The sequence below is a fragment of the Echinops telfairi genome, unplaced genomic scaffold (assembly GCF_000313985.2).
Source record: "Echinops telfairi isolate 266 unplaced genomic scaffold, ASM31398v2 ScPeMD7_9;HRSCAF=40, whole genome shotgun sequence".
NCBI classification, from domain to species: domain Eukaryota; kingdom Metazoa; phylum Chordata; class Mammalia; order Afrosoricida; family Tenrecidae; genus Echinops; species Echinops telfairi.
The window spans coordinates 22643421-22658558 of record NW_022103906.1 but is presented as its reverse complement, the minus strand read 5'-3'; the positions used below and the strand labels follow the sequence as shown (position 1 = coordinate 22658558).

The 15138-nt window shown below is 47.1% G+C and overlaps 1 protein-coding gene across 1 annotated transcript in view; it reads right to left on the bottom strand.

Annotated features, from left to right (window-relative positions):
• Nucleotides 1-663: 663 nt before the first annotated feature.
• The window catches only part of LOC105979053 (tumor necrosis factor receptor superfamily member 10B), a 42234-nt gene continuing 27759 nt past the window's right edge, over nucleotides 664-15138 (bottom strand). The window contains exons 3-10 of the mRNA XM_045286846.1: nucleotides 14303-14399; nucleotides 7718-7831; nucleotides 6382-6493; nucleotides 5214-5401; nucleotides 4843-4874; nucleotides 4264-4443; nucleotides 1528-1603; nucleotides 664-842 (exon numbers count right to left, since the gene is read on the bottom strand). Coding sequence (XP_045142781.1) covers nucleotides 832-842; nucleotides 1528-1603; nucleotides 4264-4443; nucleotides 4843-4874; nucleotides 5214-5401; nucleotides 6382-6493; nucleotides 7718-7831; nucleotides 14303-14399 — 810 coding nt within the window. The 3' untranslated portion in view covers nucleotides 664-831. The remainder of the gene's footprint in view (nucleotides 843-1527; nucleotides 1604-4263; nucleotides 4444-4842; nucleotides 4875-5213; nucleotides 5402-6381; nucleotides 6494-7717; nucleotides 7832-14302; nucleotides 14400-15138) is intronic.

Genomic DNA, 15138 nt, shown 5'->3' with positions numbered 1-15138 from the left:
AAAAGATACAAAACTTTCATTATTACTCATTTACTTTTTATGTACACCCATATTTAATAAAGTTAACAATAGAATTATTTGCTCAAAAAAACAAATAAATAAAAATGCACAGTCTTAGATATGTTGTGGTTGCCACCCTGCGGGGTATAAAATGAGCCCTGTGAGAAACAAGAGAGGGGATTCTCTTGCTACAAGCAAGCACCAGAGGAGAGCACGCCCTTGGGATGCTGCATCTGGCTCTTGGATCCGATTTCACCATGCTCCACAGGCGTGAGGATGAGGAGGACCCCCCCCCCAATAGATGTCTGCATTTTTATTGGGGACACACCAGAACCCACGAGACGGGAGCCATTTCCATTGCTGGTGAGTTCTCAACGGCCACCGTATGAGTGGCAGCACCCTGGGACGTAAGACAGAAGGTGATGCTTGATGTTGAAAGTGATGGAGGAACAGTGGTGTGGAAAGGAGGGCATGCTGCACCTTCACCTTCTTGGGACCAGTCTGGTGTTCATTTCCATGACATATGCAGATGGTTATCACAACACCAGAGGCTCACTGGCATGTATGGCTCACAGGTGTACACTCCAGAGCCCAACAGGTGGTCCTGAATCGTCTCTCTTGCATGTCTCTCTCCGAGGGCCTCCAAGGCATCCAGTAGGGTGTTGATGGAGGCTTTTCTCCCCAATTTGCCGAGCCATTTGCATAGCAATTGGTGTGGTGTGCAGTCTGCACCGCGTCTGGCCAGCTGGATCTCATTTCTGTGAGGCTCAATTTCCGCATGATTTTGTTCCAGGAATCAAAGGGCACTAGGCCTATGATGTCATCAAAGGATTAGTGCAAAGCTGTGTGAGAACAAAGACACAGAGAGTGAAGTTAGGTGGGGCACCCCTCAGCAAAGGCCTGGGTGAAGGACACTCCCTAGTTTGGTTCCCCTACTGCTCCACTTCCCCCACCTGCTGCTGCAAATACAGAGGATCCAGGATCACTGCCTCACCCTCATCAATCCCCAGCAGAGGATTGGAGCCCAACCTCGGGAAGCGGGATAGGCCATTATGGGAAAAGCAAGCAGGCTATGCTACCAGAGGACAGGGGCAACAGAGGATCGTGCACAACAGGCCTCGGGGGAGACACCACTTTGGGCTGTGCTTATTCGAGTCAGGGCCCCGGCCTGAAGCATCTGCCTTAGCGGAAAGAACAAAGAACGAGGGCCTGGCTCTGCGGCAGCGCTACAATGGGCAAGTAAACTGAGCAACAATTCGGCCTGGAAGCCAGAGTACAGCATCGCCCATCACGGCACCAGAGTGGAGATTAAATGGGATGCAGGTGGAATGCTCTGACACTGCCTGCCGGTAGAAATAAGTGTCCTAGATCGCGATGGCTGTTAGAATGGAAGGCATGGCTTTCATTTCGTGCAACCTGATATAAACAAGACAACGATTTGAACATGTAAACAATACACAAACATCATTCATGCGATTTAATTGGTTCGTTTTTTTTATAGGACATTGCTCTGAGGAGAAGACTTACTTTCAGTGGGGTCTGCGTCATCCGCGGGAACCAGGAGCATTCTTCCCATCGGAGACCCTTCGGCGTGTGAGGGTTCCTACAAAATACAGCAGAGAACACCTTGGATCTGAGTCGGGCCTCGTGGATTCTAGAGCTGACCCTGACACTCGGCCAGCTGTGTGACCTGTGACATGCCAGCCTTCTCTGGGACTGGCGGCAAACAGCAATACGCCTACCAGCCTCCAACCCTCCGTCTGTGTTTGCTTGCGGCAGCAACATGTGACATGCAGCAAAGGGCAAAGACACTGCGTGCTTGGTTCCAGGCCTGACAGCTGGTCATGCCTGTACATGCAACACTCAAATCGAGACACGGGCCAAGTCCGTGACCCCAGAGAATTTCTTTCTGCCCCATCTTGTCAATCCCACTGGCCCAGCAAAAGATAACGGTCTCCAAATGCCTTTCTAAGACTCGAATAGAAGAACATCGATGAGAGCACTATGGAAAATCAAAGGTAGGTTTTTTTCCTAGAATGCAAGTGTGTTTTAGTAAATAACAATACATTAATTAATAATAATGGCAATTATTTTCATTAAAAATGAAAATGTCAGATAACTCCCATCAAGGCTGAAGTGGCTGGATAAAATTAACCAACAAGTCTGATGGTTAGCAAACACTTTAGCATAGGAGGGTATACTATAACGGTAAGGATTTCTGCTCAGATAGCAAACGAGAGCTGGCACAATTCTTCCTGGGGATGCCCATCATCAGCTTCCCACCCAAGGCAAAGCAGGCCCATGCCTCCTTATCTCAGCAGGTTCAACACTGTAACCAGGGGCCGCTTTATACCCGACACATGAAACCAAGGGGCACGAGCCTTGGTAAAGATCAGATAAGACATTACCTTGAGTGATAATAAAAGATGTAAATTGATTAATATTATTGTCTTCAACGAGAGAAACACTGAATATTGAAGATTCCAGTTCCTCTTACATTAATGCACCATATACAGGCATATATATGTAATATGTACAAAGATTTCAACAAGAAATTATCTCCCCTAGTCACGACAATAAAAACACACCAGAGAGTTGGGGGTGGGGTGGGGTAGGGGAGTGAGTCCAGGCTTTCCATATTCACTGAATATTTTTCTATAGTACTTACAATGGGTGTCATTTGCTGGTAAAGGCATCCAACCCTGTGAAGCATAACAGACTATGGGTCCCCCTGAGAAGATGGGGAGCTCCTTGTGCTCCTGCAGAACCTGTCCATGGACCATGAGGCAGTGGACTGGACAGAACATGGGAGCACTGCGTGGTTTAAGTCAGGACAACTGTGCATCAGGGTTGCAACCATATTTAGTCAATCTGCATGCTGAGCAAATACTCCAAGAAGCTGGACCACACGGAGAAGACCTCGGCATCAGGGTCCGAGGAAGGCCTAATAACAACTAGGGACATGCAGAGGCCCAACCTTGCTCTATGACAGTGAGGACTTGAAGCACTTGCTGATGAAGCTCAAGCATTGCAGCCTTCATGATACATTACAACTTAATGTAAAGACAACCAACATCCTCACCACTGGGCCAGTAGGTAGGTGGCATCATGATAAATGGAGAAAAGTTTGAAGTTGTCAAGGATTTAGTCTTGATTGGATCCACAATGGATGCTCAAGGGAACAGCTATCAAGAGATCAAAAGACAAAAAAGGGTCCAGAAACAGGGAAACAGGAGATTGGTTGCTAGACGGTAGTGAAGAAACATAAGGGTAGTGATGCTAAAAATCTGATCATTAATGGGAAAAACATCTGGAGATGTTCATCTCATCTTCTGTTGGGGAAGGACGCTCTGAACGGAGGAACAGAGCAAGGAAGAATAAACACAGGAAGAGATGAGCTACCGAGATTGTAAAAAGCGGTCCATTAGCAAATCAGGGGAAATGGAGAGGCAGACAAGGGAGGAGGAGTCTCTTGGCGAAGCGAGAAAGGGCTGGGCTGGAGAGCAGGTCTCCAGAGAAAGACGCGACAGACAAGATAACAACCATGGACAGTCAGTCCAGAAAACATTCCCACGACGGGCGAATATGCAAAATAGAGTGCAGACAGAAAAATACAAATTAAAGACAATAATGAAAGTCAGCGAAGTGCTTTCTACTTAGCAAAGATGAAGAAAGAAAAGTACTAAAGGTTAGTTCAATACTGATGAATGAAAGTGTGTATGTGTTTGCGTGTGTGTGCGCGCACACGCAAGAAAACCAGTTCTTCTCACATAAACACAAACAAGCCTCAGAGTTAACTAAACATCATCAAAACCTATTCTGAAACCTTAAGACCATGGTCCCATGGGAGCACTCAATCAACTGGTGAAAAAATTCACAAAAATCGTCATTTGCCTCCTCATGAAGTGAGCAGTCCCCTAAGACACACCTAATTGCCAGAAGGAAAGTTCAGGAAAGAAACGCGTCTACAGGAGCCAGACCTCATCTGCCCTGAGACGGGAAGAGAGAAGAACTAGATGATGCCTGGGCATCAGTGCGGACTGCTCTGATGGGCCATGATAGATGGTCTTGGGTAGAATGGAAGTTACATCATCATGAGCAGGCTCGGCCCCCAACATGCGGCCCACTCCCCTCAGGTCCCTGGTCCCCTCAATCTCATCACACCCTTGTGACCAGGGAGAGCTGCCTGGACACGCCCAACCCTCTTCCCACCCACATGAGTGGGCACGCACAAAGGTCAGGGCCACAGTGTCACCCACTCACCCGGAGAGGCTCTCCTTCCACGGGGATCTGTTCAAGGGCACCTGCAACTCCAGCCTGCTGCTGGCCTTCCATTCCCAGCTCAGAGTTGAGCATGGGTGACAGATAGCTGTTCAGGGACTCATTGTGGGCATTGTCACCAGCTCCGGGCCCTCTTCTGTGGCACAGCCACCAGAGCCGGGCCTAAGGGAGAGAGACTCACTCTACAGGGACCCACAGGTAGGTCAGTCCTGCCTTCCCCAAGCCTCCCACGGACATCACCCTGGGTGGGTACACAGCTCAGCAGATTCAGGCTCTGCTGGGACCCTGGGATGGTGCCCACAGCAGGTTCACCCCGTCTGCGGACACTGTGCCGTGGGGGAGAGGGGACGTCCCAAGCAGCAGCAAGACAGGACCCTGCACCACCGCGAGGCACATGGACCACCTGCCAAGTTACAGTCAGCCCAGAGCCAGCAGGCAACAGTGGGAGCTGGAGGATGAGCACAGGCCATGCCAGGGAGCCAGTCCACGTGGGATGCTGTGTGAGCCGGAAGCAGCTCCTGAGAGGTGGTCCCTCAGCCCAGGGACGCCATGCCCACTCACTCTGTTCACGACCCTGGAGACCACGCCGAGACCTGGAAGAGAAGGACTGTGCCCTTTAGCAAGTGGCGAGCGTGGGTCCTGTGGGTATCCCCAACCTCCCACACACACACACACACTCCCCGCCAAGGTAGGGCCAGCTGGCAGGGCATCACAAGGGGACGGGGAAAAGGCGAGGAACAGAAAGGCGCTCTACCAAGAGCCTGTAGCTCGCTGGCCTGGAGACGCCTTACAAGGGGAAGAACAAGCTCGGCCCTGCCGAGTGTGGTCAGGGGTCGGGGCACTGGGGGTGAATCGTGCCTGTCCATGTCGGGCAGCTGAGGGGACAATAAAGGAGTCAGCAAAGCCCCTGCCTCACCCTCATTCTGCCTTACCTTGACGCCTGCACCAATAGATAAGTGCCAGAACCAGAACTGGTCCAGAAACGATCCCAATGATCCCCACGATCTCACAGGGTCCAGTGCCTGAGGGAGGAGGACTCGCAGTGGTGGGACTCCACAGGCCAGTGAGCACTGGCTCTTCAGAAACTCTGGCTTTCTCTGTGGCCTTGGTACCTGTTTTTCTGGAGACACAATTACGGTCACTCTTGGGGTACAGGGACTGTCCTCAACCATCCCATCAGGGCACGGGGGCGGGGGGGGGGGATGCAGAGAGAAATGAGCGGGGCTACACGCGAGGGCTGGGAAGATGAGAAGAGTACCACTCCCTCCCCAGTGTCCCCTAGAGGAGGGACCTGGATCTCCAGTGTCCAGGGGTGATGGCCCCCACTGTCCCTGTGGGGTCCAGTACAAGGAGCTGAGCATGAGCAGCTCAGCCACTGGACCTCCCCATCTAATTCTCCGGGCTGGGGCTCATCTGTGTGCCCACACGGTGCCTCCCTGGGCAACGAGGGCCACCCTTGGTGGCCAAAGTACTTTTCTCCAGGTGCAATGTCATCAAGGCCCTTGGGCCAGGAGCTGGGCCCCCTGCACCAGCCCGCCTCCCCTCCTTCCCAGCACTCCTGGCTCCCCTGCCCTGGCTGATGTGCTCCTGCCTCCATGGGGCAGAGGAGATACTGGCATTCCTGAGGACCTGGCCTCGGCCCGGCTGAGAAGGCTCGGGGCTCTCGGTGAAGCCCGGAGGACTGACCTGTGGCCTCACTCTGACGTTCTGGGGCCACAAGCGCTTTTGTCCTTATGAGTCCCTGTCTCCAAAAAAAACATAAAAATTATATTTCATGATGCATATGATAATGTAATCTGAGCTTGAATCTTTTCAATCATTTTCTTCTCATTTAATAAAAATTAAGAAAAGTGTGGGGACTGACCCATGGACCTAGGGGAGAGCTTGCCTGGCTCAGGGAAAGAGTGCAGGGTAGAGGTGGGAAGAGATGGGTGCAGGCACGCTGCTGGGACAGGCAGATGGGTCAGAGGAGCTGTGAAGTCATCTGAGACTCATGGGCTCAAGAACGCCCCGTGGGGGCCAGAACGACTGGACAGAAGGAAGAGGACAGGGAGCATCGGAACCTCAGGTCACCTGGCTCGTGGGAGCCCTGAGTCTCACCTAGGGCTGCCCTCTTCACACATCTCTGTGTAATCTTCGTCACGATAAGTCCCACGGTTGCACGCACACTCCCTGTCTCTGGTGGGGGTGCACGGATGTATCTCCACTTGATCTGGAGACAAAGCACACGGCTTTACAGACTGTTTCCCGGACTGGTCCCTCAGCCACCCACACCCATCCCCCTCAGGTCAAGCCGACCCGACTGCAGTCGATTTCAGGCCCGGTTTCTGCAGCCCCAGACCAGAGCACAGCCACTGCTCGCTGCTCGGCTATCGTACAACAGAGCAGAGCCCGGCTCGGTGTTGAAGGCAGGAGGGGTGTTGGGCAGGAACACAGTGTGAATGAGGTAGGCATCGAGGAACATTGCATGGAGGGGACCTGAGTTAGTTACTTGTGCCAAGCTGGCCGATAATCACATGTGGGGCTAGTTGAAAGGCGGAGGGATAAATGGGTGGTGAAGCCTCGCCGTTCTAGTTCTCGGGGCTCTTGTTTTGTGATGGTTGCAGCGGGTGCAGCTGCAGCTGCCTTAGCAGTTCCCTGCTTCAGCTTGCAAGATCGACTTCCTACAAGACATCCCCAAGGAGAAGCTACATGGACCTATCCCGATGCAGCCCTGGGTGCTGGAGCAGCCATGTGGAGACCCCCGCTAGTGCTGAGATGCTTGTTCGTTCACTGATTCAGCTTTCCTCCTGCAGTCGGCATCATTGCCACTGTTTTGTGAGGTGGAGGACTTTGTGGACTGGTGTTGGGTTAATGGGTTAATGTAATGTTCAACTTGTGGGCTTGGGCAGCATTGGGTTGGGATGTTTTCGTCATGCACATTTTCTTTACATAAAACTCTGTCTTATACATGAGTTGCTATGGATTTGTTTCTCCAAAGTACCAAGACTAATACAGGACCTCTTGGGTGGACTCCCTAAAACCCCACCAAAACTGGCCCTGCTGAGAAAGGCGGGGTGGGGAGTTAAGGAGCCATGCTGTGAGGCCTTGGGCAGACAGAGCTACGAGGCTGGCACAAGACTAGAACCAGGGCAGCAGCTTCAAACCAAGTACTTGCCCCTTGCTAGAATTATTAGGCAACAGTTATATTGCCCTTTATCTTAAAGGAAAGAGTGCTAACCCATCATCTCCAACTGATAGTTAAAAAACTTTTTTCTCTACCAAATGCCACTGTTTGCATCATTAATTTCTGTCTGTGTGTGAAGACACACTTATGTTTCAAGGTACACAGACAGTCATGTTAGACTGGAGTCTCCGTGTCCCAACTCCACCTCAGCTGTGATTTCCACCTGGTCACCCCAAACCCCACCTCTGGGCCCGGAGTGTGTGTTCATACCAGAATCACAACTGTGGCAGAGAAGACAGGAGGAGAAGTTGTTTGTCACATTGGTGTACTCCACTCCGGGCTTGCATGGCTCACACTGGCCAGTCGATGCTGACAGATGGAAACCTGGGCAGGGAGGAGATAAAGCTGAGGAAGGAATGCTCACAGGATTCCCAGAGGTTGGACAGCAGTGTACCAGGGCGGTTTCCTCTTTTGGCCATCCTCGAAATCTCAATGGTGCTTGCCGTAGCCAGCTGCATTGATTCTGCAGTCTTCACATGCCTCTATTGATCAATAGACAGTATACACGCTATACAGTCATACATGAAGTTTGATTTTATATCGAAAGGTACCCTAAGAAAACCACCTTTAAAAAAGCTGCTCTCAATGGGCATTGGGTCTCTACTCAAGTCCTCCCTCAATGCAAGAACACTTTGTTCTAATAACCTGGCATTCTGTGAGGCTCACCTTCTCCACACAATAGCTGAAGACAAATGGGTGCATAAGCAAATGTGGCGAAGGAAGCTGATGGTGCCTGGCTATTACAAGATATAGCATCTGGAGTCTGAAAGCCTTGAAATTAAACAAGTGGTCATCTAGCAGGGAAGCAACAAAGCCCACACCAGCCTGTGTGATCAGGAGGTGTCGACAGGATCAGGTATCAGGCATCAGAAGACCCAAAACAACCAAATTTATTGGTGCAAATGATGGGGGTTGGAGTGGGTGCCGAAAGCCCATCCGTAGACAATTGGACATTCCCACACAGAAGGGTCACAAGGAAGGAATGAGTCAGCCAGGGTGCAGCACAGCCCCAATGGAACATACAATGTTCCTCTAGTTCTTTAATGTTTCTTCCTCCCCCCACTATCACGACCCCAGTTCTAACTAATAAATATGGCTAGACTGGATCATGTACACTGGTACAGATAAGAGCTCTCGACACAGGGAATCCAGGACCAGTAAAGCCCTCAGGAACAGTAATGGGAGAAGCAATACCATGAGGGTAGGGGGAGAAGAGGGAAAAATGAGAAACCACCTACAATGATTGAGCTACAGCCCTCTCTCCTCCCTGGGAGATGAGCAACAGAAACATGGGTGAAGGGAGACAGCAGATGGTGTAAGATATGAAAATAATAATTTATAATTCATCAGGGTTCACAAGGGTGGGAGAGAGGGGGAGGGAGGGAAAAAAGGAGCTGATACCAAAGGCCCAAGTAGAAAGAAAATGTTTTGAAAATGATGATGGCAGCATACGTACAAATGCGATTGACACGATGAATGTGTGGATTGTTATAGGAGCTGTAAGAGCCCCCAATACAATGATTTTTTTAAAGCTACTCTCAATTAATATGCTACGAGCACTTCATATCAATGATAAACTGATTAATCAATAAATGCTGCCAGGGCAATGAAGGAAACTGTTGGAAATTAAGAAAACTGGCTTCCTAACACCCTCCTGATTTATTTTTTTCACTTCGGCAAAGAAACACAGGACATGAAGTTTGCTATTTTAACTATCATTGACATCTAATTCCACGACATTAATTATATTCATAATATTGTGACATTGTCACAACTATTTCCAAAATGTTTTCATATCACAACAAAAACTCTGTATGCAGTACTAAGTAACTGCCCATTTCTCCTCGACCTCCGGCCCCAGTCCTGGGACTCTGCTTCCTGTCCCTAGACATTTGCCCAGTTTAGAGATCTCACACAGGAGGAATCGTGCAACATGTGCCCTTTGTACCTGGCTTATTTCTCTCAACATGATGTTTGTCAAGTTCATCCATGTCATTCCGGGTACTGGAACTTTTTAAAATAGATTAATACTATTTCAATGACTGTAATACCGTATTTTCCCCATTGTATCTGTTCTTGGATTTCATCTTTCGGGTACTGTGAATAGTACTACAATGAGCTGTCTACAAGTATATACTTGATTTCAGTTTTCATTTATTTTTGTGTGTGGTACAGCATTGTTAAAATCATCTTTATTAAAAATTTTAGAAAAGAGTGGATAAAATATTTCAAAATGTCTATGTATTGATGATGTTGTAAAATAATATTTCTATAAATTAAAGTGGTAATTCATAATTTTTTTGAAATACAAGTGAGATCAGAAAATTGAGTGGAAATTAAAGAACATATTACATTACATAATATTACAAAGAGTGACATAGCATTTTCTTAATTCGTACAGCTTCTCTGTAATATAGTTTCTGATATGCACAGTGAAGCTTTCAGGTTCACTATACCTGTCACCACATGACTTACATTTATAAATCTTCCCTCCCCTGGGAGTTCTTAAATGTGTACATCATGATGTCTGAGGATCAAGTAAATGTTCTCTGACATTCCTTAGACTCATAAGGCCTCTCCCCAACCATGAATTCTCATGTTGATTGAGGTATTAGGAATGAGTCAAGACTTTCCCATATTCCTCTCTGCACTGTGAATTTTTTTATATTTAATGAGACTACCAGATTGAGTAAAATTCTCCCACATTCCTTACATCCATAAGGATTCTCTCCACTGAGAATTCTCATATGTCTAGTGAAACTACCAGTTAAGTAAAGGTTCTCTCATTGCATATATTCCTCTCTCCACTGTGAATTCTCATATGGACTCTAAGTGTGTGGATTTAGTAAAAGTTCTCCCACGTGCCTTGCATTCAAAAGGTCTCTCTCCACTGTGAATTCTCATATGTTGAAAGAGGCATGTGAATTGAGTAAAGCCTTCCCACAGTGCTTACGTTCATAAGACTTAGCTCCATTGGACATTCCCATATCATCTGTGAGTGTTGAAGAATCTCCAAAGATTTACCACAGTCTCTAATATTCATAGCATGTGTTTCCTGTGATAAATTCTACTGGAGTGTACACATTGTTTTTTCCACATGACCTGAATTGGTCAGTATTGAGTGAAGTGTGAAACTGCTCATTTTGCTCTAGGGAAGAAGGATCCTTGGATGATTTGCCATACTGAAGACTTTCCATGGGATGTAAGTATCCTGTCCTTCTTAATGCAGAAATCATTGAAATTTGACTGGAGATCTCATCAACAGTATTTTACTGATATATTCCACCAGATGCCAAATATATTCTCAAAAGTGTGTTGTAGTTGTTATCCTGCTTTACACAGCCATGAAATCCACAGATTTTTTGTAATATGGAGGCACTTGTGTCATTTTTCAAGAATGTTACCATTACACCTTCAGGGGGTTGGTTTTCTTAATCATTTACAGTAGAGAAATAGAACCAATTCTACTGTAGCTGAGTTTGTGAAGGTCTCCACCACCACATCTCTATAGAGCTGCTTCTGGGAAACATCCAGCAATGCCCATTCTTCTGGGCTAAAATCCACAGCCACGTCTTGAACAGTCACCGAGTCCACTTGGTAGCTCGAGCTTCCTGAAGTCAAACCCATGCACTCTCAATAAAAAGCAGAGACACTAGGAAGGTTGGAGTCAGGTGCATGAATCTGGTTCACACCCAGTCAGAAGTTGAAATCCTCCTTTGTGATGTACAATGTTGTAAGACAGTCCTCCCGGGTTTCCAACTTCCTAGAGTGGACTGGATCTTTTTATGGATGGCAAATCTGCTCCCTTTGAGCTTGAAGAGGTGCGTGGAGTCTCGGAGGAGGCAGCGCTGGGAGCGCCGGCAGGTGCCCGTGATATGGAAGCATCTCTAGCAGCACACTCCGTGCACCGGAGAGCAGGATCTGCGCTGCGAGCTCCGTTGTTCATGTCTGTGAAGGGCAGTTTCTGAGTCATATGAGACGTCTATGTTTATCTTCTTGAGGAACCATCATACTTCTCTATCATTTCTACTTCCAAAATGGGTTGTAACATATTTATTTGAAATGTGACTGTTTTACATTCATAGACAGCAACATATGAAAGCTCTGATTGCTAAACATTCTCACTTACACTTATTAGTTTCCTTTTTTAAAAATTATTGTTGTAGTAATTCCAACGGGTATGATGAATTGCATTGAGCAAATCTGCTGTAAAAGACCTCTTTAAACTGTTAAAAAGCAAAACTGTTGGCGCGAGGAGAAAGCACACGTTTGGAGAATGATGAGGGCGATAAATATACAAATGTGCTTGACACAATGCATGGATGTATGGATTGTGGTAATATTTGTACGAGCCCCGAAAAAAGAATTTTTTTAAAAGTACATAACAAAAAAGCAAAACTGCTGTCATTTTAAAGATTAAGGTGTGTCCAACCCGAGCCACACTATTTTGATCACTTCCTATGTGTGTGAAAGTTGGACAGTAGAAAGTTGGAAAAGGAATAGATGTTTCTTTTAATCGTGGTGTACCTAAAGCACAATGAACATGCCAGGAACTGCAAGAAGAACGTGGGGACAGAGAACGCTCTCTCCCCCTTACCATAAAGAGTTACAGTCCTGGAAACCCACAGGGACAGGTAACAACACAGGGTACAGGAAGAATATGTCCTGAAAGTGATGGAGGCGATGGTTACGCAAATCTTAATATAACGCCTTCATATGATCGAATGATTAAATTGTAGCATTGTGTGAAGCACATGCCAACTAAAGAGAAGCAAGGATATTAACCCACTGCAAAGGGTGTTAAACTTCCATTCGTCCTGTCACAGGGGTTGCAAAATCCATAACAGATTGCTGCTGCTCTCTGCTTCCACCTTCATCTCCCCATTTCCGTTCATGCAGTTCTGTGACCCTTCATGCCTTTGCATCTTCGTTTTGGGGCAAATTTGCCCTTTTTGGTCTCCTCTCGTTGACTGTCCTAAGGAACACATTCTTTATGGATGGTATTGCTTATTTTATGGCTCAGTCTATTATTTGGTTAGTGGACACTGGTGGTACAGTGGCTAGGCAATGGGCTGTGATCTGCATGGTCACCCGTTCGAAACCCCCAGCATCTCTGTGGGAGAAAGACTGAGCTTTTAGTCTTGTAAACAGTTACGGTCTCAGAAACGCACAGCGGCTCACTGGGAGTCCGCAGTGACCCCACAGATCTAGATGGATGCAAGACTGCGGTCCTTAGCCTCAAACTCAGTGTGGGCCCAATCTTGAGAAGTATGGGCTTATGTCTAGGACGTTTCCAGAGGTGCTCTATTATATATGTGAATATACCTAGAGCACAAACAAATATGCAGGTAGAAAGATCTACAATGTTTCCTCTAATATTGGAAACATGAAACGTTTGTTCATTCCCTTTCACAACACTCTTAGACCACATTGTTCTGGAAGACCTAGTCATTGCAAGTACATAAGAGAAGGTATACAGAGGGGAAAAGAAGAAACAAAACTCTCTTTGTTGACAGATGACTAGATTTTCTATGCAAAACAGTTTAAGAATTTATTTTTAAAAACTCCTGGAACTAATACATGATTATAAAATATGGTAGCAATACACAAGGTTAATATACAAAAGTCACTTGTTTTCTTACACATCAGTAATAAAGAATTGGAATTTGAAAATAAAATTAAACACCATTTACTTTCATACCAAAAAAATGTACAAGATTTACATTAGAAAAACAGCAAAATATTAAAGAAAGAAACCAAAGTAGATCTAAATAAATGGAGAGAGATTCCATGCTCATGGATAGGAAGAATACATATTATTAAAATGCCAATTCCTCTCAACTTGATCTACAGATTCAATGCAATGTCAATCAAAATCCTAGTAACTTACTGTGTGGATATATGCAAACTGATTCTAAAGATAAAGAGAAATTCCAAAGGCCCAAAATTACACTGAACAAAAACTATTGCCTGATGGCACCAACTTTAAGCCTACTGCAAAGCTATAGTAATCAAGACACAGGAACAGATAAATAGATGGGAGGTTTCACACTTCGGACATCAAACCTTATTCCACAGATATAGTACTCAGGGAAGCCTGATGCCATGCTGATATGACAAACATACAGCACTTTCATCTATGTCACGTTCCTGCCACCCTGCCACCCTGGTTCCTGCTGTGTCCTTTTCCACAGCACTCTGCCCTACCTCAGGGGAACCCTGGGGGCCTAGAGGTTAAGTGTTGGGCTGCTCACCTCACGGCCAGCAGTTTGAAACCCCCAGCTTCTCCGTGGGAGAAAGATGAGGCTTTCTACTCCCATAAAGAGTTTGGGTCGGAACCCACAGGGGCAGGTCTACCGTGTCCTAAAGGGTAACCATGTGTCAGAATCAGCTCAATGGCCATGAGTTAGGTTTTTTTTGGTGGTGGGGGGGTGTTCTTCCCAGCCTACCCTCAATACTGGGATGGCTTACCTTTGGGTTTCAGCCCAAAGTCATCATCCCAGCGAGGCCTCACTACACATGATGCTCTCTTATGCATCTTCTACCATGCTTCACGGTACTTACCACACCCCTCTGCCATGCACGCTGATCCGTTTGTCTCAATCCCATCGCTGAAAGGGAACACTATAAGGGAATGGGTCACTTGCACTCCACTGGCATGGAGTGTGACACAGTGTGCAATAAACAGCCAAAGCAAGAAAAAGACAGTAGAAAGTAGACAGATATGTGGAAGGAAGGCAGAAAGGAGATGGAATAGTGATGGTGGAAAGATGATGGGTTTGTGTTAGGACACACCTGGATCACACTTTCCCCTCAAAGACAGTTGCTGTGGGGCAGCTGCTTGACTGTGAAGTCTGTCCGGATGGTTGATTGGGGCCAACTCAGCTGAGTCCTGTGGGAACAAAACAGGGAAAGCCAGGAATGGCTTCCAAGTTCTCACTCATTCCAGGATGCACTGGGCTGCCCCGTCCCTGCCTTCAGAACCAGAAAGGGCTTGGTCCTTTACTCCACCTGTAGACTCTCCAACATTCTTTTGTATTCAGGTTTGTCCTCTCCCTTTGGGGCTAGCCAAAGCATATACTCTTGAAAAACTCCCCTTTGTCCTTTGCTCTTATTATAAAATGAATGACTATCATCAAGAAGATGTGAACAAGTACAGAAAAGGTCTACACGAATTCAAAAATTGACTTCCGGGAAGATGGCGACGGAGTGACACGTACCAGAGGGACTCTGCAGAATCCAGCCCAGGTGAGTTGCTTAGAGGAAACTTTAGCACAACTGGAACACAGGAGGAGCACTATAAAGATAAGTAGGCACAGACCCACGGGGTTTTGAGGGGCTTGGGGCTTTTGGCTTACCTCAGTGAAAGCAGGCTGGGGCTTGACCTTGGCCCCGCCACTGTCTCTGCCAGAACCGGGATCATTTTGAGCCCGTAGGGGGATTTGGTCTCAACACAGCCAGTTTGCTCCCGCCGGCCCCAGGGCAGGGACCCGACCCTTACAGCTCCAAGTGCAGGGATCGGGGTTCAGCTACATTGTAGCTTTTGTTTATGTCTCTGCTCTCTGTTCTCCCACAATCCGGGAGGTCTTCACAGGGACTTTTTTTTTTTCTTTTCTTTTCTTTTTTTTTTT